Genomic DNA, 24,095 nt, shown 5'->3' on the forward strand with positions numbered 1-24,095 from the left:
TGTTAGCTAACAGTTGGCCTAAAGCGATCATTTAACAGAACAAGGCATCAAAAGGTAGTTGCTAATATAAAAAGAAAACAAAAGATATGTTAATATAATCCCGATTTATACAAATTCGAATAAGCCGACTTAGTTATCAAAGAAGTATTTAAATAGTATAAAGATTATTCCCAAAAATTACCCAAAAAACAAACAAAATAGTAGTGGTAAATAACAACTTCAACTTTAACTGGTGTAATAATCATAATTATATTTCGTGTTTAATTAATTTATTTGTACAATTCTATAGCTAAATATCAAATACAATTACATAGATCCTATGCGCTGGACGCCTATCTATATCAACGAATAATTTTACACAACAGATGTGGTTCGAACTCTATGTTTGGATAGTGCAGTCAAATTCTGGCTACGTTCGGGTATATAGCTCAACTCGAAGATGGGAATTCAGAGATACAGACTAGAAGGACTAAGTGACGAATATTAAACTAGGCATAGGTAGCGCCATTCATTAAACGTAAATCATAAGCATTTTCGTATAAATATTTACAATGAAAGAAACTCTCTGGATCGAAGTGGAATTTAACGATAAAATACAAATAATACTGCTCGACCAGCACGTCTGGGGCGGGGGAAAGAGAATTTCGAAAGACAGGTGTTTTTCTTAAATGAGTTCGGGATGGGACTGAGGTGGTTGAGATGCTTGGAAGGGGGCTGGGTTCAGTCAGCGTCATATTTCGCACTCGAACTCAGAGATCCGGTGGTTAAAGTAGACCACTCCGTGCTCGAGATCCTCGCTGAACCCGCTCACGTCCATGTAGTCCGACGCCGCCGAGTCGTCGTCCACCCACTTGTGCAGCGACCTTGTGATCTCCAGCCGGGACTGGGCGAAGGAGGGTCGCATGTGCGGATCCTTGTGCCAGCAGCGGGACATTAGGTTGTAGAACTCGTGCCGGCTCTCCTTGGGCAGCTCAGGACGAAGTCCTTGGGGCACCCGGCGGATGACCTCCCGGCCAGTCAGCTGGGAGTAGGGAGTGGAACCTGAAAGTTGGATTAAAATACCACGTATTATTATATTAATTCAAGCCGGATGTAAAACAATCTGCAGCTGATGATATCAGTTAAACTGTCCTCTGCTCGATCTCAATTTAAAGTTTAGTGATTTTTTAAGCAGATAATTATATGGAACAATAGCATGATTAGGATGTGTCATTGTGGACGCCATAAATAAACAGAAAACCGCAAACTCAAATCCAAATTGAATATCCTCATTATAGAATCATGATACGACAACTTAATTTACTTCTCTTATTTTTTTATGAATGGAACACATTTTTTGACATTTAAATGGTTTTATTCCTGACTTTTTAAATAAAATTAATGGCTTTATATCAGGACTGTAAAGTTAAATGCATCAATTTCAGTAAAGTTTTGTCAACGTAATGACTATTCGAATTCAGATTTCCCAGATGTAAAGATTAATGTAACTTTAAACTAACTTAAATGTTGTATTTAAAGGTTTGTCTTTTCAAATTGAAAGTAAACTTAAATAGATTTGGATGTATAGAAGCTCCAAATGAAATATTTCCGTATAAAATCCCATAACCTACCTAGAGTGGCAATCTCCCAGAGGACGATGCCAAAGGCCCAAATATCCGTCTCGGTGGTGAACATGTGATACTGCAGACTCTCCGGCGCCATCCAGCGAATGGGCAGAGCATGCCTCTTGCCGATAGTGTCGTGTCCATGGTGCGACTTCTTCTCCCCGTGACCGTGCTCCTTGGAGCAGTTACCTTGTCCAGGACCATGACCCTGGCCAAAGGTGTGCTGCCAGTGCTGGAGGATATACCGACTGCCAAAGTCGAACTTGAACTTGTGGGCATTGTGACGCAGCAAATCATTGGCCGCATTCTTCTCCTGCTCCTTGCGGAGACGCTCCGCATCCAAATCGATGGACATGCCAAAGTCACAGATCTTGCACATGCCATTGTGGTCGAGGAGCACATTGCGAGCGGCTAGATCTCGATGAACGATCTAAGAATAAATCATCAATTAATTAAGTTCAATATATGTAATATATATTTTGTGATTTCTGATTATTTTACCCTTCGGCCCGCTATGTACTCCATGCCGCAGGCTATGTCCAGGGCAAAGCCTGCCAGGGTGCGGGGCGATAGAGGCGCCAGACTCCTGCCGCCTGGCACAGATGCTGGCAATATATTGGTGGCACTTCGTGCTGCCCGCAGAAGGGACAGCAGACGACCTCTCATGGCATACTCCATGATCAGCATGTGTGGTTCTAAAAGCAAGAAATTAAAATTAAAATTAACTTTCTTAATTAATTAATGTTCACTCACCGCTTTCCACACAGGCACCAAGCAGCGTGACCACATTCTGGTGAGATCCCAGCTTTCGCATGATGTTGGCCTCGTCCTTGAGGCTCACCTGGGCACTGCACGCTCTGATGGTCTTCACGGCCACAATCCTGGTGGCCCCAAAGTGCCCGCTTAGATCGTCCGCCTCCGCCTTCCACACCTGGCCAAAGTTTCCTTCGCCGAGAAGACTTTTCAGCCGAATGTTGCTCCGCTCGAACTCCTGGAACTCGCTGGCCAGCGATGTCTTGTCATCGTTATTGTTTCCATACCTATTGTGATTTGCATCCCTCTGGCCTGCTTGGGACATCGGCATGGCCTGATGGTGGTGCTGCTGCTGTTGCTGATGCTGCTGATGCTGCTGATGCTGCTGATGCTGCTGATGGTGCTGGTGATGATGCGGATGATCCACTTCATCCTCGTCGTCATCCACTTGATATTTGGAGTCCACCTTCTTCACAGGGCTGATAGGCTGCTGGTCCGTGATGCAAACATCAAAGACCTCGGCTTGCTTGGCCCGACGGCGCACCACGTAGTTCCTCGCCAGGTAAAGGATAATGGCGGCCAGTGGAATTACTCCCACTGCCACCAGCACCAGTGTCACTAGATTCATGCGACGCATCTCCTGATTCAAGTCCCTTTCGTTGGCTATCACCGTGGAACTGATATCCTGCGGTGCAACGGATGATGAAGACTCCACAATTCCGATGTACACATCTCCGGATGAGGCTGGAACAACCGGCGGTGGTGCCATTGTGGTAGTCGTACTGGTACTAGTGGGTCTCGGATTCACGGTGGATCTCACCGAGGTCAGAACAGTGGTGCGCAGAATTTTTTGGCTAGAGTCGGTGGTGTGCGAGGGCTGGGTGTGGGTGCGAGGAGTTGCCCCGCAGTCGGCGGTGTTGTTGCAGAAGATGATGAGGTTATTCTGGTCCTCGATATTGATTTCCTGGGTCAATGCGGGTCCCAAGGCTCTGATGAGCTCTGTGTCCTTATCACTGATGGTTTTGGGTGCTTTTGGGATGGCAGTAGTGGAGGTACTAGTGGTGGTGCTAGTGGTGGTGCTGGGTGTGGTGCTGCTCGTCGTAGTCGTTGTCGTTGTGGAGGTAGGAATTGTGGCTTTAAGTGTTGTTGTGGGCACTGGTGTCGTTGTCGTTGTCGTTGTGGTCGTGGTTGTTCTTCTGGTGGTGCTGGGTGCCTGGGTACTTGTACTGGTTGTTGTGGTGGGTTTCACTGTCGTAGTTGTTGTCGTTGTAGTCGTCGTGGTTGTGGTGTCCGCCTGCCCCACTGTGGTCTCCTCCTCGGCACTCAGTACAGTGATAATCAGTGGTGTGGAGGAGGAGGGCGTTGCCTTTTGAACCACTCTCCGCACCATCACTGGCTTTGGCTGCTCTGCTTCTGGCTGCTTCACCTCTTGGACTGTATCAGCTAGCCCTGCAGTGGGTCTTCCTGAGCCCACATACCTCGTACGACTCACTGGCTGGACAGGTGGAGCTGCCGCAGGTGCAGGAGCTGGAGCTAGTCCCCGGTCCCGCATGTGGTACTTGTACCTACTGCGACTTCGTTCCACGGGTGTCAAGGGTCTTCGCGTAGAGGCTGTGGGTCTGGAGGTGCTCGGTGGCGCTGGAGTGGTGCTGGTGGTTGTGGTCAGCATCGTGGTGGTGCTGTTCTGAGCCACCGAAACCTCCAGCACTCGCGGATGCTCATCATCGCCCTCAGCGGGCTTAATGGTCAAGCCACCTGGTCGAATCGGCGGCAACTTCGCTCCGAAGTAGACATATGGCTTTAGCTCATCCTCCTCCTCCTCCTCGGCATCCTCTTCACCGCGCTCCATGGAGGTGGCTTTGCCCCGGATGCCTTTACCGCCCACCACTTGTGACTTCACGCCATCTACTATGTGGTTCACCGTGTCATTCTGATCCTTGGCCACCACGAACAGACCGTGTGAGGACTCGTCGCTGAAGAGGATCTCATTGGTGTCCCGATCTCCCACTGAGCCGGATCCCTTGGCGGCCAGACCCTTCAGCACCACCGAACTGTTGCCATTGGAGGCCATGGCCATGCGGGTGAAGTTGGCACACTGACGCATACAACTGGCGGTGGTGCGCCGCGTGAAGTTCTTGGTGCAGTTCCGGATGCACACGGACCGAGGATCACTGGGCGCCTTCGAGGTGCTCTCCACTGCCGCCGCCGCAGGAGAGATGGCACTGCGTCCGGTGGTTCCAATCCGGGTACGAAAGCCACCGCGATGAAGGGCCGACCGCCGGGCAGCCAGCACATTCATCAGCTTTCGCTCCCGATCCTGCGCCGAGTTGAGCGGCGCAATTGATGGCCTATTGGCGCCCGAGGGCCTATAAGTGGTGGGCTTATCGCCGACGGCATCTGCAACGTAAAAATATTTACCCATTAGATCAGATATTCAATGGAATATATTTTCAATGGGGCTTTGCCCAAGTGCACTGCACGGCACAAAATAATTGATTGGAATTGTAAATATTACACTGAAAAAGGTCTCTCTTCAAGCTTACTGACTCGCAAAGAATAAACTAACAATGGTGCATTGTTAAGATGTTTTATAAATATTTTAAGTCCATAATCATTATATGAATAGCTGTTTTATTCTATGTCATAAGTAGGCATTTAATTGGTTTTAATTATTCTAAATTCCACGGAAATAATTATAATACAAATTATCTAATAAATATGCAATGCCACTTTTTAGATGCTGTAATTTCTAGATTTGCCTATAGTTATACCTATATCAATATTTATTATTATTTTAATGGATAATAGATTATATAAAGTGTTATGATTTTCTTGTCCCCATTTCCTTATCAATTTTCTTGCTCAGTGTAGGTTGCCTGTCGCTGGCATTCTTGACGCCAGATCGTGACAAATATTGGAAAAACAAATCTGAAAATGGAAATTAAATGCGACTAAGGCGGCGAGCACGGAACCCGTTTGGAATGCGAACTTTGCCTAGGGTAAGGCCTCGTCCAACAATCATCATCATCGCCATCGCCATCGACATCGCCATCGCCAGCATCATCTGCGGTATTAACAAACGGCAAAATAGCATCTCTTGCCATCAACAACATGAGCATGGATCTTGAGAAACGAGGCTGCTCTTTTGGGCCATTAATCAGCTGGCTTAAACGCTGACTTCTTAGCCCAAAAACCATTTCGACCCCAACCAACTGGTTCATTTGATTTGTATTTATTTTCGTTTGTTGCAGTTGCTAATTAGCTAAGGCCTCTGGCAGCTTCTATGTTCTACGGTTACGAGCCTCCGGCCAGGCAGCTGGTCATTATGGCCATTATTGGGCAATGGGCCTAAACTCCGAGCTGTTTGACCCGCGATCCGGGCTCAACAATTACAAGGCGGCTTGCACAATTGTTTAATTTTCGCATTGCCAAAAGAGCCAAAACAGAAACTCGGAGGAGAAACAATGCCCAGCCAACACACAGTGTTGGGGCTGCTTTTCACAAACATTTAGTTCATTGGCTGGCAGTTTAGGCCAAGGTTGCACTGGCAGCGCGGCTAGAACAAGTTGCAGATGCCGCTGTGCCACTGCCGCGCCGCTGGCTGCCGCATTTTGGCCACTTAGACGTTTGTTTTGGCCCGGCCGTTTCTCTGCCACTTCGTTCGGCGGCGCTTTCTGCCGGATTTTTCAACACTGAGCGCCCCATTTGGGCGTCTCGTCACGTCGCCTTCAATGAAACAACGAACGACAACCGACAAGCAGCCGTCGGTTGCCATTTTGGCCGCAGTCACAGTCGCAGTCACAGACAGCGGATCGGCTATGGATCTCTATCTATATATGTATATATATACTGCCAAAAGGTGGCTTAACTATGTATAAGGCTTGATGAGGGAAACTCTAGGAAAGACATGGCAAGCTCTAGGATATTTTATTTCCCGGGAAAGTCTTTTTTAAAAAATTTTATTTAATCTAATAATCCATTTATCCATTGATTCTTTTAAGCTTTTAATGAATTTATTATACAACATTTTCAAAATAATAAAAACTTGAAAGTATTATCATTATTCCACAACAGAAAAGAGTACTTCGTAGGCGCTTTTGACTTCCTCCCTTTTGGAATTGGGAACTGCGGCTGGCCATTCCGAGTTGGCCCGGACGACTTCTTGGCATTAACCATGCTGAAAATGCCGCTGCTGTGTTGGCCACCACCGCCACCGCCGTCGCTTGGCATGCGTTGTGGAATTTTAATTTGATTTTGGCCATATACACGATTTTTTCGGCTTTGCCAGAGCCAAGTTGGGCCAAACAAAACCAAACAAACCGAATCGGTGTTCAAAAACCAAGCCAAGACGGGGCATCAGAAACGGTTCTCCTTTGCTGTCAACAGCTATTTGTGTTTATTTTGCTTCATATTTTCAACTGTAGAGCTCTGACAATTGGCAAATTGCAAAACTGCGAAATAGGTTTGGGGAATTCTAAGCAGCTTACATAATGCCCGAAAATTGTGCAGCGTTTGGCAGGTGATTAATCTCCGGTTAAATACGAAGACAAAGCAGCCATCAAACGGATGCGGCGGCGTGACTAATGCCAGCATTAGCTTCTACATTTTTGCGAAACTCGCATCGAACTCTGGCCCCTCTCGCAGAGCCGAACAATGGAGAAGACTCCACCCGGTTCGGCTGGCGATTCTGGTCGAAAAAAGCCAAGTTTTATTTGGCAGCTAATGAGACTTTGCTGCCGCACAAAGCCCATCAAGGTTGACCCCTCCTCCAACCGCCTCACGTCGCCCAATAATTGCACAGATGCCACCCGAGCCGAAGCCACACTCAATGTTGGCTTAAACAGGGAGAAAAAGGTTAAGATCTTAATTATATTCCATTTATAAAAATAAGGTAAGCTTTGAATCATTTTTATAAGTTATAGTTTAAGTCTATTTAAACTATAAACAGAATCAGTTCACGTATTAATTGATTGATTTATAAACTCTAATGAAATAATTTCACATATTTCACTAATTTAAATTAACAAACGATATAATATTATCATAGATATAGTAAAAATAATCACCGCTTCGTTTTCCTCAGTGTACTATACACAATTGAGTTAGAAAAACACAGAAAACCAAACTATAGATAGTTGAGCGGGGGTTGTGTATGCCTGAATATTAGCGCTTGAATGAATCGCATGTCTTGGCTTTTGTTTAGAACTTTTAATTAAAAATAAATTACCGCCACGAGTGGGCAGAGGGGCCTGACAAGCAGTCAGTCACAGCTGACTTTGCAGTTTGTTCATTGCTAATTGACAAACGAACAAACCGAGAAACACTCTGGGAGTACATACTCGACAAGTAAAACACTCGTACACGCAATGCATTCATTCGATCGTGCTGACAGCTGTGTTTGATTCCGATTGTCTATACTCATTTAATGGTGTCACATTTGAAGTTATGAAATATCATTCAATGAGCGGAAAATTCATAATCACATAGGTATCTAGAGACCGACTGTGGCTGTGACACAAATGTCAATCATACGCAACGTTGCACAGGCCGCCAAAAGCCAAATTGACAGAAAAATTTGGAAATTTCCGCCCCAAAACAACCATGACACATAGACCGAATTTATAATTTTATAATTAGGCATCAGAAAATCCGCGAAAAGTTACACAACAAATATACTTTTTATTTAATTTACAAATATAATTTAAAAGTGCAGCTTTCAGCGGAAACAGTTTTTTAGAAGGGAACGTACTGGCTTCATTTATATTTTTCATTACTTCATATAATTTGGTAACAAATTAAAAGTTATTTGTAGTGTTGTGAAGGCTAATTGAATAATAACAGTTAGAGGTTATAACAATTGCATTGAATTAAATTGAATTAAAACAGTGAAGTTCCTTGAAGATGGTTTGTAAATGCGTTCTTAATAAAAGTAAAGCAAAGCAACCTTTATTTAGAAAAGGAAAGATATTGAAGCTAACAAGATTAAGGCTGTAAATATAAACCAATCATATTTACTCCAACAAATTTCCATATTTAAGTCCCCAAATATTTTACTATAATAAAATAAACACATCTCTCAACTACCCTTGCCATATTTAATCATTCCAGACAGATTTCTCAGAAAAAATACTCAGCTAAGACTTACGCTTTTGGCGACCTTGACTCATCACTTTCTGAATCATTTAAATTCACTTATTTTTCGGTTTCCTGGGCGGCAAAAGAAAGCCATTCAAGCAGAGCGAATGCAAATGCAAATCCAATCATCATAAACGCTGAAACTTTCATTAATTCCCTGGCACTAATTCAGCATCAGCCTCACTTTTGCTTTTTGGTTTTCAGTATTTTCCCGGCATTTGGCCAACTGAGTGCCGAGAGAAAGACAAACACAGAGCCATTCATAACCGCTTGCAGAAACAGCGGGCAGTTCATAAATTCACATTTTAAATGCCGCCTTGGCAGAAACAAAAACTTTCTCCGGCTTTCGTTGCAATTTTCTTATTTTCCCCACTTCGTTTTCTCTCTCTTTCTCTCCTGCATTTCTCACTTTCGTTTGCAGCCTGCAACATGCTGCACCCTATCCTCCATATACGTATATATACTATGAGTATATATCCCATCCCACGTTCATGGCTGAAACGTGTTTGGTTATTTCGGCTCTTTTTTGTTGTGAGTTTTTCGATTTTGGATTTTTTGTTGGTTTTTTGTTTTTTGACTCACTGAGCTGCGGACATGCAAGACATGTTTTTAGCTGGAATCGCCAATCGAAAGCATTTCTAATGTGAAATCGAAGCATGCAACGCGAAATGAAATGCCAAAATCCAGCAAATGCCGCACAGCTCCTTGAGCATAACGAGCAATTCCGTTTTATAGGGGGTGTAGTCCCCACAAAACTGGACTCTAAAGTCAGACATGAAGTGGGGTTTTTTCCAATAGGAAAGACACTGGGAAAAATCTATTTACCAAGATTAACTAGGGATAAATATCGAGACTAAAACTTTAATTTGATAAGTCGATGATTAACGCTATACAGTACTTCAGTTTAATAAATGAATATTGTAAATATCAATATAAGTCACATTTAATGTAAAAGTTCATATTATCTATATCTTATCAAAAAAGTCAAACATTTTCACACAATTCACATTTTACTTTGAAATATAAGATAAGAGCGTATCAAAAAATATACGATAAGTTTGACACAATTTCTTTGTTTTTTACACAATAATTTAAGTACTTTAAACTATAAAGACGGAAATAGTTCATTTATTTATTTTGTAGATATTGATTTATTGTAAATATATATATTCGGAGTTCAAATATGAAGCTCAGTATAATTTATTCAAATTTATTTTATTATTATTATATTTTCATATAATATGCAAGTTAAATTCGGTATAACCAATTAAAAATCTGTGGATGTACCACATTTAAACCAAGAACAAATATGTATGTATTTCTAATTCTAAATAAATTATTAATATCGATCTTTGATAAAACGTCATAAACACAATTTTATAGTGGCTTTTAAATCAACAATAGAGTTCTCTTACAGCTTTTTAATCCAATTCTTTTGTATTATTTTTCTAAAAAAAAATATTTACTTTTTCTTTTTTTAAAGAGCAATACTAACAATGAAATTAATAATACAAAATATATCCACATTTATTTCTCTGCAGTCAGACCATCAAGTCTGATCGAATCCAACTCTTCGCAGGAGCTGTGCCAAAGTTGTTCAATTCGACATTTGGCCAAAAAAGGAGCCATCGCTGCGAGCCAGCTTTTTGTGGGTGCAGAAAGTGCAGACAAATGCAGGAAGTGCAGCTGCCAGAGACTTGGGGACGTGAGAAAGCCAAGAGAAATGGCAAAGGTACTCGCACTCGCGACGAAGAAATGCAAGCCAAAAGCATCGCATCACGGATGTCAATGCGGAAATGGGGCTGAAAAGCTGAAAACCTGCAAACTGCAAAACTGCAAAACAGAAATTGAAGCTGAAGTTGTCGTGAAATGCCGCTAAATGAATCGTTTTGGCGTTGGCTTTGTGGGCTTCCTGGTGCGGCTTGAACCCTTGCCGGGCGCCTTGACAGACCGCTGACACCCAAATGTTGGCAATATAAGGTTTATGGGACTGACCTTTTAATTGCGCAATTACGGCCCAGAGAGCGAGCGATTTCCACTTTGTTTTCCATTTCAAAGGCGCATATGTTGGATAATTGCCGAGAGTTTTGTTAGTACTTGTATTATTTAGCTTTTCTTTATATACATACATATATCTCGATGCCATTGTGCGACGTTCGGGGGCTTCCGTTTTTTTGTTTGGCTTAGTGAGCTTGGTGGAAAAATAAAAGTACTTTTCAATACCTGTGCATTGAGGCGTTGCGAATGGCCAGAAGGGGCGTGGCATATGCTCATCATCGGCTTGTGTGCCTGGTTTTTTACGCAACGCAAGCAGATGAAACCTTTGCACCACCCCCATAATTAGCTTTCGGCCGCTTTCTTTTGTCCCACGGATTTTAATTAAGTCGCCACTAAATCATCGCTATTGCATAACCCGAAGTTGTGGGTCACCAGCCGTTTTTAAGTATTAATCACGCACCCGAGAAATACATAACATAAAACCAGCGGGGGAAAGACAACGGACAAAACACTCCAGAGGAAATTAACCAAATTGTGGACCTGCCAGAAAGGGTTCAATAAACCGAGGCCGCAACGAAAGCTAATGAAAAAGAAATTATAAACAGTTTATATAAAAAATAAGGCGAAGATAAAAACTCACTAAATTGAAATTCACCGCCGACACACAAATTGCACGTTTTATTTCCTTTTCCTCGCCAAAAAAACTAACCACAAAAGTAACCAACTGGGAATGGGAATGAGGTCTTCAAATTAAATTCAATTCAAAGGCAAAAACCATGCGAAATTAATGTAAATATCCAGGAAATAAGAAAAAAGTTAGATGATAACTTGAACCATTTTACACTTGTTATATAATGTATGCATAAATTTGGGTTTAATTTGTACTGCCAATTTGTTATGAATTATATATGATTAGAATTAAGTTTCGGGGATTCACATTCAAACCAAGTTAGTAAATAGTTTATAAATAATAAAAATAAATATTTATTATATCTTAACCTGTTCTTGAAAGATCTAATTGAGGAAAACAAACATTATTGTATATAATGAAAAAATATCTAGTATTGTCTTATCTTCATAATGAAATCAAATTACTGAGAGAACCATATTTATTTTCATTCAATGTTCGCTATTGTTTGTTTGTTGTTTTAGTTCTCTTATTTCGAAGCCTTCCCAGCTCTAAACTTTACATAATTATATGTAAATAATTCTTGGCCTTGCCATCCGATCACGGTGCGCCCTGAACTCGACGCCATCGATTAGTTCCGTGACGAAGATCTATTATAAATCAACCGATATCTGTATGTTCGCTGGCCTGTTTACACATGTGCGCCTCGGACCTATCAAATAATGAACAGAGCAAATATTTTGATTGAATATTTGTTATTACAAATCGAGCGAATGGGGCGAGTGGGGAGTAAAAGCCAGAAAAGGCTGAAACAAAATCCGAATCAGAGTACGTAATACGGAAGGCAAAAGGGTTAAATATTTGAACAGTTGCAGTTGCTTTTACCACGAGATTACACCGAAAGAAATGTAATATTTTTGAACAATTTTTAGCTTATGATTTATAATGAATAAAAATATTACATCACTTTGCAGGCATTTTCATCAGTATTTATTATTTTTCTTTTTTTCTCTTACATATTTTCAACTCCCTAATATATTAGCAAATTTGTAATAAATTTCTCTCTATGCACAACTAACAATGACTTTACTACTTTGCCTCTTTCTCTGTGTCTTTCCCACATTGATGCACGCCCCCATATTGCGTATACGCCCTGGTGGATACCGAAGTCAGAGCTTGAGTCAAAGTCTCCGGCAGCTGCAGACTTGGGCACCAAAATGCACTTGGCTGACTGGTTGCTGTTGGCTGGCTGGCTTTTTGTTGACTTTTCAGATTTGCTTTCGACTCTTTGGCTCTTCTTCTCTTCGAAGCTTGCCAACGCTTCACTACGCCTGCTAAACGAGTGGGATTACGCAATGGACGCACATGAGGTCTCTCGTTCCCAAAAAAAAAAAAAAAAAACAGAAGAAGAAACGAAACAAAAAATAAAGAAACAGGTAAACGTAATGAGCACACACCAGCCTCAAGCCGAGACCCGAGACACACCAATATTGATATTTTTCAGACGAATATCTCGGGTGTTCAAGTGGCCAGCAAACGACACCTACAACTGGCCAGGGCAGCTTCGAAAATTGCATTTCGTAAGAGGAGGCTGGCCAAAAATGAGAAAAAAAGGCCGACAAAATAAAGCCAAATTATGCCCATTCATCGGGCACATACAAAATACTTAAATCCGCATAAATTAAGCATAATCAAAATGCATTTACATTTGTTTAGTTAGCTCTGGGCCAGCCGCACATAAACCCTTTGCACTCAACCATAAAAAGTTAGTAAAAACTTAGTCTCGATCCTAATAGCCCAAAGTTCATGAATAAAGATGAGTGGCTGAAGCGAAAAGATCTCGAAAAACTCTAGGCCCAACACTTTGTTCCAATAAAAAAGACACTTAAGTCGTCCATTGAATTCACATTCAAATTCGAAATACAATTTCCATTTCGATTTCGATTCAAAATTCAAACGACAATCGACACCCACGCCGTGAAGCATTTGAGAAATCACCAAGTCCAAACTTAATTGTTTATGAAAATACTTAATTGAAATAACAATTACTGTTTACATTTATGAGTGCGAGAGGCAGCCAGGGACAAAGCCGCCGGTCTAATCAATCTCCGCACTTGCAGCCAGTTTTTAAAAAGCATTTATGAAAGGCTGGCTATCTTCACCTCGACATTTGCCCTTGCAGAACCGTTTCATATTTTATATTTTCGGATACTTGCAGCTCGGTAGGGTTTCACATTTTGTGGGTTTATCTCTGCAGTTGGATCTTGTTTTAATAAACTTGACCGAAAATGGGTCGCACTTGCGGTCGGTCTGTACCTTTCTAAAATTATTTAAGGGCTCAAAAAATATATTTATTGATAAATATATTATAAAGCCACGAACTTAGTCTGCAGAATCTTAAATAAATACCTGCAACTTCTTCTCCTAAAAGCTCTTGGTAGCAAAGGTTTTAGGCACTCACCCACGTTGTTAGAGACAACTCATGGCTAAGAAAATGAGTTAATGCCGGTTTTTATACTCCCCAGCTAATAAAGTTAAAAGCAAAAACTTTAAATTGAATGCAAGGAGACTGCTTTGCAACTAAACAATTCCTTTCTGCCTCATAACAACGCCAACGTCGTTGACAACCACTTCAAGCTTTCAAATGCAAAAAGATTGGCCAATGCCGCGGCGGCTTCTTCGGCCACATTCGTCGGTCGGCCTGGCCTGGCCTAAACAGCAATTGTTTTTTTGAGTCAGCCACTCGAATGTTGCAGCGGCGATTGTTGCCTCGTCTGCTGGCAGTTGGTCAATAATTGGCATAGATTTATTTTGGCTAGTTGGCAATTTTTTCCGTTCATGTGTGTGTGGGGTTGGGAGTGTAGAGTGTGGAGTGTGCAGAGTGCTGGAAGACTTACCCACATCGCCGGGACTGAAAATTTCCGCTGAATTTCGGCTTTCGCCGTCGCCATCGCCGTCACCGTCGGCGGCGGTCGCATTCAGCTGCAGTTGCTGCTGCTGCTGCTGCTGCTGATGTTGCTGATGTTGCACATGCCTCGTTTGCTGCTCCGGCTCTCTAATTGCACCATTAGTTTGCGTTGCATTGGTCTGTGTTTCACTCAACGTGGCCGAAGCCGCCTCGACTACCAACAATGCCACCAACAAGAGCAACCAGCAACTGCAAAATGATTCATTGCTTCGATGAATTTTCATCAACGACATCGTAACCGAAGCATATACCGAAAAAAAGCACAACAACAACAAACTAAATAAACAAAAGTACTCAAAAATATTGCTGCTGCTGCTGCTTTGTTGCTGATTGTTTTCTCTGCTGATTTTCTATCTGGTTTTCTATTGTTTGGCTTTTGCACAGGCACACACACAAACACACACGTTGTTTTCCACAATTGTTTTGTAGAATGAAGCTGCTGCGTCTTTGGCTGCTTTTCCAGCCGCTTTTCCTCGCTTTTCCGCCCCTGCCGCAGCTATGGCTATGGCTGCTGTAGATGGGCCTGTTGCTGCTGCTGCTGCTGCTGCTGCTGCTGTCGCTGTTGCGTGCAATAATTCAAGTCGTGCTGTCGACTTATCTGTGCTGCTGCTTTGGGAAATCGTACGCCGGCCCGTTGCTGCAAAATGTCGGAAGAGAGATCGGAGTGCATTAGTGAAATGTTGCTGATTGGTACATAAAAATAGTCAAAGGAAATCACTGGCGAAAATCATTCAGAAGGAAAATGCTTAACATGATGGAAATGAGTCGGTTTTCGGCTTGGTTTACAGTGCGTTTCACTCATAAATGACACTTGATTAGGGGCTTTAAACTTTTAAAAGGAAATAGATAAAACAAAATTAAAACTTTTTCACTATTAAAAGTCTCTATATATCTCACCTTATATAGATAATTTAGATAAGATAGTTGCAGAAGTTTTAAAAAAATGAGCTTCTTAAAATGCAAGATGAATGAAAAAGAAACTGTACAAAAATAGGTTAACATAAAATATAACCATTTATGCAAAGTTGCTGAAATATGGTTTGGATTATTTCAAAAAGGTACATATATGCTCATTTATGCATCGATTAAGTTTTTATCTTTACTTAATAGGAAACTCTACAAAGTCTATAAAAACCATAAATAAGATACATGAACTGCCTGCTTGATATCTCATTTTGCCCTGCCTAATAAAGCAATTATTATATTTCCATTGTCAACTGAGACATAACTTCTACAGTTTAGAAGCGGCTCGACAATAAACATTATTATTGCCACTTGGGGCCATTTTTTTCAGAGCAGATAACCCTCCGTAAGCGGCTCAAAAACAAAAAAAAAAACAATGTATAGACATGTGTACTGACTTGGCCATCGCCTGGGCAAACATCAATTATAATTCGCGGTAAGTAAGAGTGATAACTGAGGTCGTCGAGCCAACCGATCAGCGTCGTTTGCGGTTCAATAAAATCCCAAAGCCCAAAGCCAAAGCCGAACCCGCTGCCACAGTCAAACATCACGCATACGCCCTGGTGTCCGCGGGCCCCAACGTTTGCGTTGGCCATTAAAAACATAAGCAACTATGAATTTTTATGGCAATGTGTGTCATTGCCTGGCGCGGAATCAATTAAAGTCAAAGAAATATAAAGTGTTTTGGGTTTGCGCAAAATTACGTTGACAATTTCACTCGATTTGGTATGCGATGGTGTATAGGCCGCCGCCGCTCAACTCAAGCCAAGACAAGAAGCCTTCATGCCTGGGTGCGGCATCAGTTTTTTGCGTAATATTCGTTCAAGAAATAAAACATAGGCTCATGAGTCCAACGTTTGACCCTCGCTCATTTAGGCAGAGGGTTTTTTGTTACCAAAAATTATGAAATTTTCGTTCTTTGTTATGCTGATGAATTATTGTGCTAGCATGGCGTTTCTATTTTTACAACCGAAAGAACCTTTCTCGCGGATGGCCAGAAGCGGAGGAGCGAAAGTTCAACGCTCGTTGGCCGAAAAGTCTAAGCCCGAGAACTTCTTTTTTGGCCATCGGCAGTTCCCATGATTAATTGTTCCGAGCAGGATGCCGTGTAAGAAAAGCCGAAAAGAAAGAAATTTGCATGATGATGGTGGCTAATGCCAAACTGATGAAAAAGAACAGCAAAGCCACATGATAACCATTTTTTAAATTATATGTTTCTCGTAATTTGGCTATAATTCGAAGAGAACTTTTTTTTGTGCCGCCGAGCTTAGCTCATTAAGGTTCGGTCCCAGTTTAATTATAAGAAATGCCATTGACTCGCTCGTTCGCGCTCGTTTTTATATGATTATATTTTTTGTTAATTTGTTATAACATCAGCGTTCTAAACTTAACAATCAAAAGCGCGCAATAAGATTACAAAACAAGTAAGACGGATGTACAGAGGCGTTGCGAGCTGAAGATACTCATTAGATTGGTTTTTATTTTATTTCTTATGAGATGTAATAATTACATTTATTTTTGTTGTGTGCCAGATGGTAGTTTTTAAATATATATACTTGTACAAATGGTTTTCTTCTAGGTCTTTAATTTTTTATTTTAAAAGAAACTGGTTCTAGTACAGAAAATAATTTAAAATGTTTCCTAGTTGAAGTATTCTTTTAAAAACCTATTTTAATTCTTTACTTATTAGTTTTGTTTATTAGGTTTTTTATGTTATATTCACGTAGTCGGAACTACTTCCGCTTACCTCTTGTACAACTTCAGGTAAATGTACATACATATATACCCTTAATTTTGACTGGCAAAAAATATACGGCTTAGAATCATTTTTTGTCAAGTTGGCTCTCCAACTCAATCAACGTCTCTGCGATGAACAGAAATACCTTCAAGTGGCTTACAATTGGATGGGTTCTGAAGTGGTTCTCGCAGTTGTTTACTCGATTCTTTCGATGATTGATAAAGTGCGCTGAGCACCGAAAATCAAGTTACAAAAAATCCGCCGTGCGAAAGAATTCTTGGAGGCAAACAGAATTCCCCAATCCCAACCTCAGAGCCGCCCACACGGAGCTGCCTCGTTCGTTCGCTTTGTTTTGCCATTTCTCGTTATTGCCATTGTGGCAAACAATGGGTTAAACTTGGCCACAGCTGATTAAACATGCAAATTGGCGTTGGGAAATCGTGGACGAGCAAAGACACGACACGGCCAGTTAAAAATGTGTTTATCAATCCGGGCGATTTTATCAGCCGGGAGCGATCTTCGGATCGCATAAACACTCTCGTAAAACAAAACATCTCGGGCTAAGCAAATGTACATTTTTAATGCCAGTTTCTGTTGCAATCACTTAGCTCCTCCACGGCATCAGCACATCAAATGCAACCGAAGAGGAACCCCAGCAATCCGTAAGATAGATTGGATTTTTCTATACACAGAACGAATTTAGTGTAATTTCTGGAGAGTATCTTCTACGCTTTAAATTAAATATATTAAATAAATAATAGCCAAAATAAATATCTATTAATTTAAGACTAATGAATACAAGTTTTTTACAATATTTAGAATATTTTTAAATCATGTTTTCATACAAATAATATTGTCAAATTCAATACTTCAAGCAATGCTTGTTTAATTAAATAGAATTCTTCATTGATTTTATTTATCTTTTTTTCAATGCACCTTAATTATATGCATTATGTGTTCAGTCTGCTTAATAAAGAGGCGCCGAGGAAGTCGCATTAAGAATGTCTGGAATGCATTGCATCCATAATTGATGGATGAATAATTAGAAAGCACCCGACACACTCGGTCAATTACAAAGTTCTAAAAACAATGGCCGACCTAGCCCGCTGGCAGATTAACTTATTAGCACTGGAAAGTACTGAATATACAATGAATAATTCCTACAAAATAATATAGATATTAAGCTTAGGAGAGCTCATTAAAAATTAGATGCAAATTTGCTTAGACCTTATGAATATTTCGAGTATTTTGTCAAGCATGAAGGTGAAGTGTCTTCTTCGAGTCGTTCGAGCCACGCATGACAAAATCGACAACAGATGTCGTCAACTTCCTTTTCGGATAATAAAATAATTATGTAGAATAAATATTAAGTAACTAACGCGAGCGACAGACGACAAATTTAATAATACAAATAATGCATAATTTAGTCATATACCTAAGCTAGTTCCGAGTCTCAATCCCAGCCAGGCTTGGAGTCTGAGCCGAGGCGTGCAATGAAATAATTAACCCTGAACCCCGTCAGACATACATATACTATAAAAATAAAAATATATATTTATATATAGTACTTGTGAACACGTACATAAGAATGCCCCATTGTTGCTGTACTCTATAATCATTTTACCCCTCGCGACGGATTTTTACACGTTTGATTCTCGGAATCGTCGAATTCCTACTATGTGTAAAGTGAGCAAATATTTGTCAGGTTTTATTTCGGGTTTTTTCTTTTTATTTTTTTTTTTTGTGATCTCGTGGTATTAGCTAATACCTTCGGCAAACTTCAAGAAAGCGACCTCCCACTTGGATCGCTTGATCGAATAGTATTCAATTGCCTGCAGGGTATCCATTGGCAATATTCAGTCCGCATCTCCGTTTGTGCAAGAGTTTAAAAAGCGCTGAAAACTAATAGCCTGCACTTAAGGCCACGTTAGGTGGGGTGAAAATGCCTCTACGGGAGCGGGATTTGATTGAAAATGACAGTTAACGTGCCGGCGCAGCCATTAAGGCAAATTTGCAGTTTGCGGTCAGGCAATATATATGTGAATATGTGTATATATCGGGGGGAAAACACCCGGGGGATTTGGGACTTGGATGTGGGGATTACGATGCGAGATTTGCGTGTGTGGTGGTTATGCAAAGGCTAAAGGAAAGTGCAAGTGACAGCCGCGGGTATATTGAGTGTGTGGATTCGCTGTCATTGAGACAATTGGAGTCGGGATTAGATAACCTGCCTTGTGGCACACTAACCGCCACAACAATTTCGGTGGCATTTATTCAAAATGGGAGTTGTTGTCCATAGTTACATTTTGAAAGCGGAAAAGTGGAGAAATTATGTTCAGATATATGAATATATGTATGACATCTTAGTTGAAACATTAAAAGTAAAGCACAAATGCAACTTGGCAAATGTTGTAAGCATGCGCTTTAATTAAATAAGAAAGAAAATATATTCGTATGAAAGAGTTTAAGAGAATATAATGCTAAGAAAGCTGTAATATATAGATCATCTTCTTGTTACATATGAAGATATTCAACCTTAAATAACTGCAAAATCTGTATATTCCCTTGAAAGCTATCTTATTTTTTCTATAATAAGTTTATTTCAAGTGGGATCAAGTGTGTTGAGGGAGTGTCTTGCTGCACTTCCCACAGTGTCTTACCCTCTTTTGCGATTAATGCAATTTGCTTATTCTTTTGTCAAGCTCAAGGCTCCGATTCGACTCTGTTTTACTTTATATTGTGCACTTTTAAGGTGCCGCCTTCGGAGTCGCGTAGGTGGACTGAAGTTAACAGAGATTTGCCACAGTGACCGATTTTATTAGGAATTTCTAGACGCGCCCATGAGTCACAGAGTAGGAGTCTTTATGCTCTTTGTTTTTCACAGCGACAAAAGTTCGAGTACTTAATGCAAAATTGGTAATAAAAAAGTTTACAGCTGCATACGAGGAGCTGCCCTGCCATTTACTTAGTCTAATTAGTGCAAAGTACACATGACACTCCTCAGAATAACTACACTTTAACAGTTGTTACTAAAAAACAAGGAAAGTAAATATAACAGAATACATAAGAAAAAAAAATAAAGTGGAAAACTTTACACTCCACACTAATCAATGATTATAGAGTTCAAGTTAAGATACTTTTTATTATTTAATTTGTTGAAAAATTCCAAAGATTCTTCTTATAATTATTATACAAGAAAATCTTCAAGCTAAACATCATTAATTTGGCTTTGTTCAAGAAATATTATTATTTTGTTTTTGCTTTTAATTATCAAGTTTCTAGTCTCTTATTTAAAACTAAGATGAGTCTTTAAATTCGCATATTTTCCACAATTTCATGCTGATTATGTGTTCATTAAATTCTTGTATTTTCAATAGGATTTTCTGTGTGAGAAAATAATAAAATACCTTCCTAAAAACGTAATTATTATTTTTTAAGTAATTAAAAAGAAATACCATAATAATGTACATGCTAATAGAGCTCTTTGCAAACAAATTTAAATTCTTAGATACAATAAACATTTATAAACTTTATATATGTATATATTTTTATATCTTTCAAATCCGACTCCTCACTGTACCTGAACGTACCCAAAGTAAACTATTCCCCGAAGTCACTACCTGGGTGAGTCACCAAGAGGCAAATCGCCGGCAAAAATACAGCAAGAAATAGCGGCCACAATCTCCGCAATGCTGTTGCATAACGAAGACCCACAAGTGGCGGCTAACTAGCAACTTAATGCTCCATTGACGGCGCATTAACGGCCCCGTTAGCATCCATTTCCAATGCAATTAGCCGGCGATGCTCCGTCGTGGTAGTATCGGTGGCCAGCGTCCGGTTACCAGCTGAGTTCGATCCGCTTACAGATCGTCGTCGATCGACAGATCAGTGGCGTCTCTCCGTTGACCATCCGCTTACCAATTGCCACCGTACTATGGTTATGGTTATGGTCAACTCCGCGGCTGGCCAAACAACTTTTCAATTTCCACCCGGGCTTAAAGGAAAATAATAAGAAAAAATGTTCACACAGTTTTCAGTTCGCATTCGCTGTGTTTGTGTTGTGTTTACACGATTTATGATAAGTTTATTTTTAAATGTTAAACAAGCTGCCAACAATGCAAACGGGCAAAGTTCTAACTGGGCTCACAGTGAGAAAAACTGGTAACTGATATGAATTAAATAAGTAATATTACTGGAAATGAGTACTAAAAAGTCTCAAACTCTAAGCTCGAAGTTCTAATATCCTATTCTGGAAAAGTAGGCCGATTTCCTTTCGATCGACTTGTGGAGTCTTTTTGAAGGCGTTACTCTTTAGGCCAGCTTCCAGCTAATGAGCCCGACCCCTGGCCTTTTCCTCCGCACATTAGCCACGCTCCAATTATTGCAACGCGCGGTGGCAGTTGGCAAATTAGAACGGCAAGGTGATTCCATTTTGCCCCTGCAGACCGACTCGTCGGAGGTCAGCAGGAAAATATGGAAAAATGCATGGGCCATTAATAAACACATATATTGGATATCGTAAAAAACTATATATGTATATATATATATATATCGCGGGGACCGCAGAACCAGCCGCAACAGCGAGATTAAACCTGTTTTGCGACAAGTGCGCCGTGGTAAGCGACTGTATTGTCCATGTCCATTACAGTTAGAGACATGGCCACTAAATGCAGTTACAGTCGAAGTCAGCACAGTGGATGAAATTCATAAAGATGGCAAAAATTATCATGATAAAAATCTAAAGTCCAATTGAATCTGTTAAGACCCAAAAACTAAGTGGAACTAACTAGCTTCACAGTTAACTATTTAGAAAATTGCTTACAAGTCTAGTTAGAGTCACAAAAAATAGTTTTTAATTTTTTTAAGGTTTTTAATTTATTTTAAGAGTTCTCCAAACTTTCTTAACTAATATTTTAAATTCTATTAAATTCTTTAACCATTTTTTATCCCATTTATCCCACTGTTTCGAGTGCAATGTTGGTGCTGTAACAGTTGTTTTTTGCCTGGAACCTTTTTTGTGGGCCCGGTTTCGGTCTGTTTTTTGTTGCTGTCTTAATGTTTTGTTTTACATTTTTGTAGTTTTGCTATATTTTGTTTTTTTTTTCCAATTGCTCATTGATGTCTGTTTGCTTTTGGCTTTAGTTTCGGCTGTGGCACCGTTACACGCTGCCTGCCTGATTTTGCACTCTCCCGTTTTAAAGTTCAAAGGTGTCTGAATACAGTGTTTGTACTTTGTTGTTGTTTCCCCCACAGATTTTGTGTCGTGAGAACCGAATTGGTAAGATACTTTGATACCTTGCACCATGCAGATGGTCAGTACTTTCGGGGTATTGATTTGGGGAAGGGGGCACTAACTACAAGCATGTTGCAAAAATGCGTTTGCTTTTTGTTTAACCAAAATGTAAAAGTAATGCTATGGTAAGGCAATGAAAGCGTGAGAAATAATTGTAAATTAAATGTTTACATATTTAGTAATTTTGGAGGAGCACCCTCTAAAAACATTCATAATGTTTATTCATTTAAAAGTAAATTACATAAATTGAGGCTAGTCACTTTAGGTGCAGTTTCCAAAACAAATGAATAATTATTGTTGAGAGCAGAGTTTTCCAAAATAATATTGGTCATATAAACTAAATAATAAATATACCAATAAAACGGTACAGAAAAATGTTAGAAATTTCGATGCATTTACAAAACCCCATTCAAATCTAAAAATTTTAATTTGGAGGAATTTAGAAAAAGAATTGTTTTAATTATAATTAAATTAGATTAGTTTCATTTTCAAGACCTATCAAATTTTAGATTTTAAATTTATTTAAATTTTGTTAATTGTGAATTGTTCTGTATAAAAAGATATGATAAATATGCAAAAACATTTTAAGTCAAGATACATCTAGACTAGAAATGATAGAATGCCATTAAAATAAGTTAGTTAATTGTGAATTATTCTGTATAAATTAAACAATAAATAATAAAGAAAATGTCGTTAATCTATAGTTATATTAATCTTCCTTAGCTTAACTTTTCATTATGGTAAGGAAAGTTATTTTTCTTAAATACAACAAAGCACTCATTGCTGTTTGTAACTTTCCTTTATAACTTTGAAACTTTTTAACATCAACAAATGGTCTTACCGAGTATAAATAGATAACTCGAATTATAGTATACATTTTTAATTTATATTTCCCTTCTGTTTTTCCCCCATTAATAACTCACTTTAGCAGCCATTGGTGTTGACAATCCGGAGGTGCTTACTTGAAGCGACAGGTGCTCGGGTGGCTAACGCATCCAGCAGATACACTCATTTGTTTATAGTTCGAGCTTTTCGAGCTGCTCTACGAGTGCGAGCGAGCGGGATGGCTGTATTCCGAATAATGAGCAGAAGATACTCGCGAGACTTTGTAGAAACTTCACTGATTGCGACGCAAGATACTTCTTTCTTTGTGGCTTTCTTGATTTCTTGCTTTTGTATATTTACTTTCGCGACAATGCGCGATGTAATTAATTTCGCTTCAGGCCAAATGATAATAACAACTTTTCGCTTCTCATCGCGCCTCGTTTCATTTCGTTTCATTCATTTATTTATGCATTTGACCCGCTTTGTGTGTGGCTTTGACAACAACCGAAACGAGTTGCAACAATACAACAATATTGGTAACAAAAAAACACGGCTGCTGCTGCTGCTGTTGTTGTTTACCTGGAATTTTGCGGTTCTACGCAAAAAAACTTGTTGGCCGTTTTGTTGTTTTGTTTATGATTTTTCATTCTGCACTTGTTAACGCACACAGACACACGCGCATTCACACCATTACACACACACGCACAGTAAGTAAGCACAGCTTTCGGGTGAAATATATTTTTATGAATTTCGTGCGTTTTTCGGTTTCATTTCAGCACCCACGAATTTATTTTTTCGGTTAGTTTTTGGCTAGCAGCGAGCGTAGTGGCTGCCTCTATCCCTGTCTGTCTCTAGCTGCCTCTCTGTCTCGCTCTCGCGGGGGTGGCGGGCGGTGGGCGGTTGGGCGGTAATACGCATGCGCGCCTCTCGCGGTTTTCGAACTGTTTTTCTCAAGCGGCGCACAACGACTGAGCGGAGATCTGAATGACGATCGCGCTCGTGGCTGAGCGTAGCTTGAAAGCTTTGAGCTTTCCACAGGTGAGAGAGTCAGGTGGGATGGAGCTAGCGGCTGTGGCGACCTCTGACGGAATTTGAGAATAGCTTAATGGGAATTTTTTAAGCGGCAAAAATTTGAATTAAATCAGATTTTATGTAACTTATATTGTTTCATAGAAGTTTATAGAAGTAGC

At 40.2% G+C, this 24,095-nt stretch overlaps 1 protein-coding gene across 1 annotated transcript; it reads right to left on the bottom strand.

Moving 5' to 3' along the window:
* Positions 1–230: 230 nt before the first annotated feature.
* On the bottom strand, positions 231–23,887 carry Tie (Tie-like receptor tyrosine kinase). The gene is made up of 6 exons (XM_086833564.1): positions 23,004–23,887; positions 14,016–14,723; positions 2,358–4,754; positions 2,106–2,299; positions 1,611–2,034; positions 231–1,041 (listed from the first exon to the last, which is right to left on the bottom strand). The coding sequence occupies exons 2-6, from the start codon at positions 14,317–14,319 to the stop codon at positions 731–733; spliced, it is 3,630 nt and encodes a 1,209-aa protein (XP_086689690.1). The 5' UTR covers positions 14,320–14,723; positions 23,004–23,887; the 3' UTR covers positions 231–730.
* Positions 23,888–24,095: the final 208 nt, after the last annotated feature.

The sequence above is a fragment of the Drosophila serrata genome, unplaced genomic scaffold, assembly GCF_035046125.1.
Source record: "Drosophila serrata isolate PLE 108 unplaced genomic scaffold, ASM3504612v1 contig_272, whole genome shotgun sequence".
Taxonomy (NCBI): Eukaryota; Metazoa; Arthropoda; class Insecta; order Diptera; family Drosophilidae; genus Drosophila; species Drosophila serrata.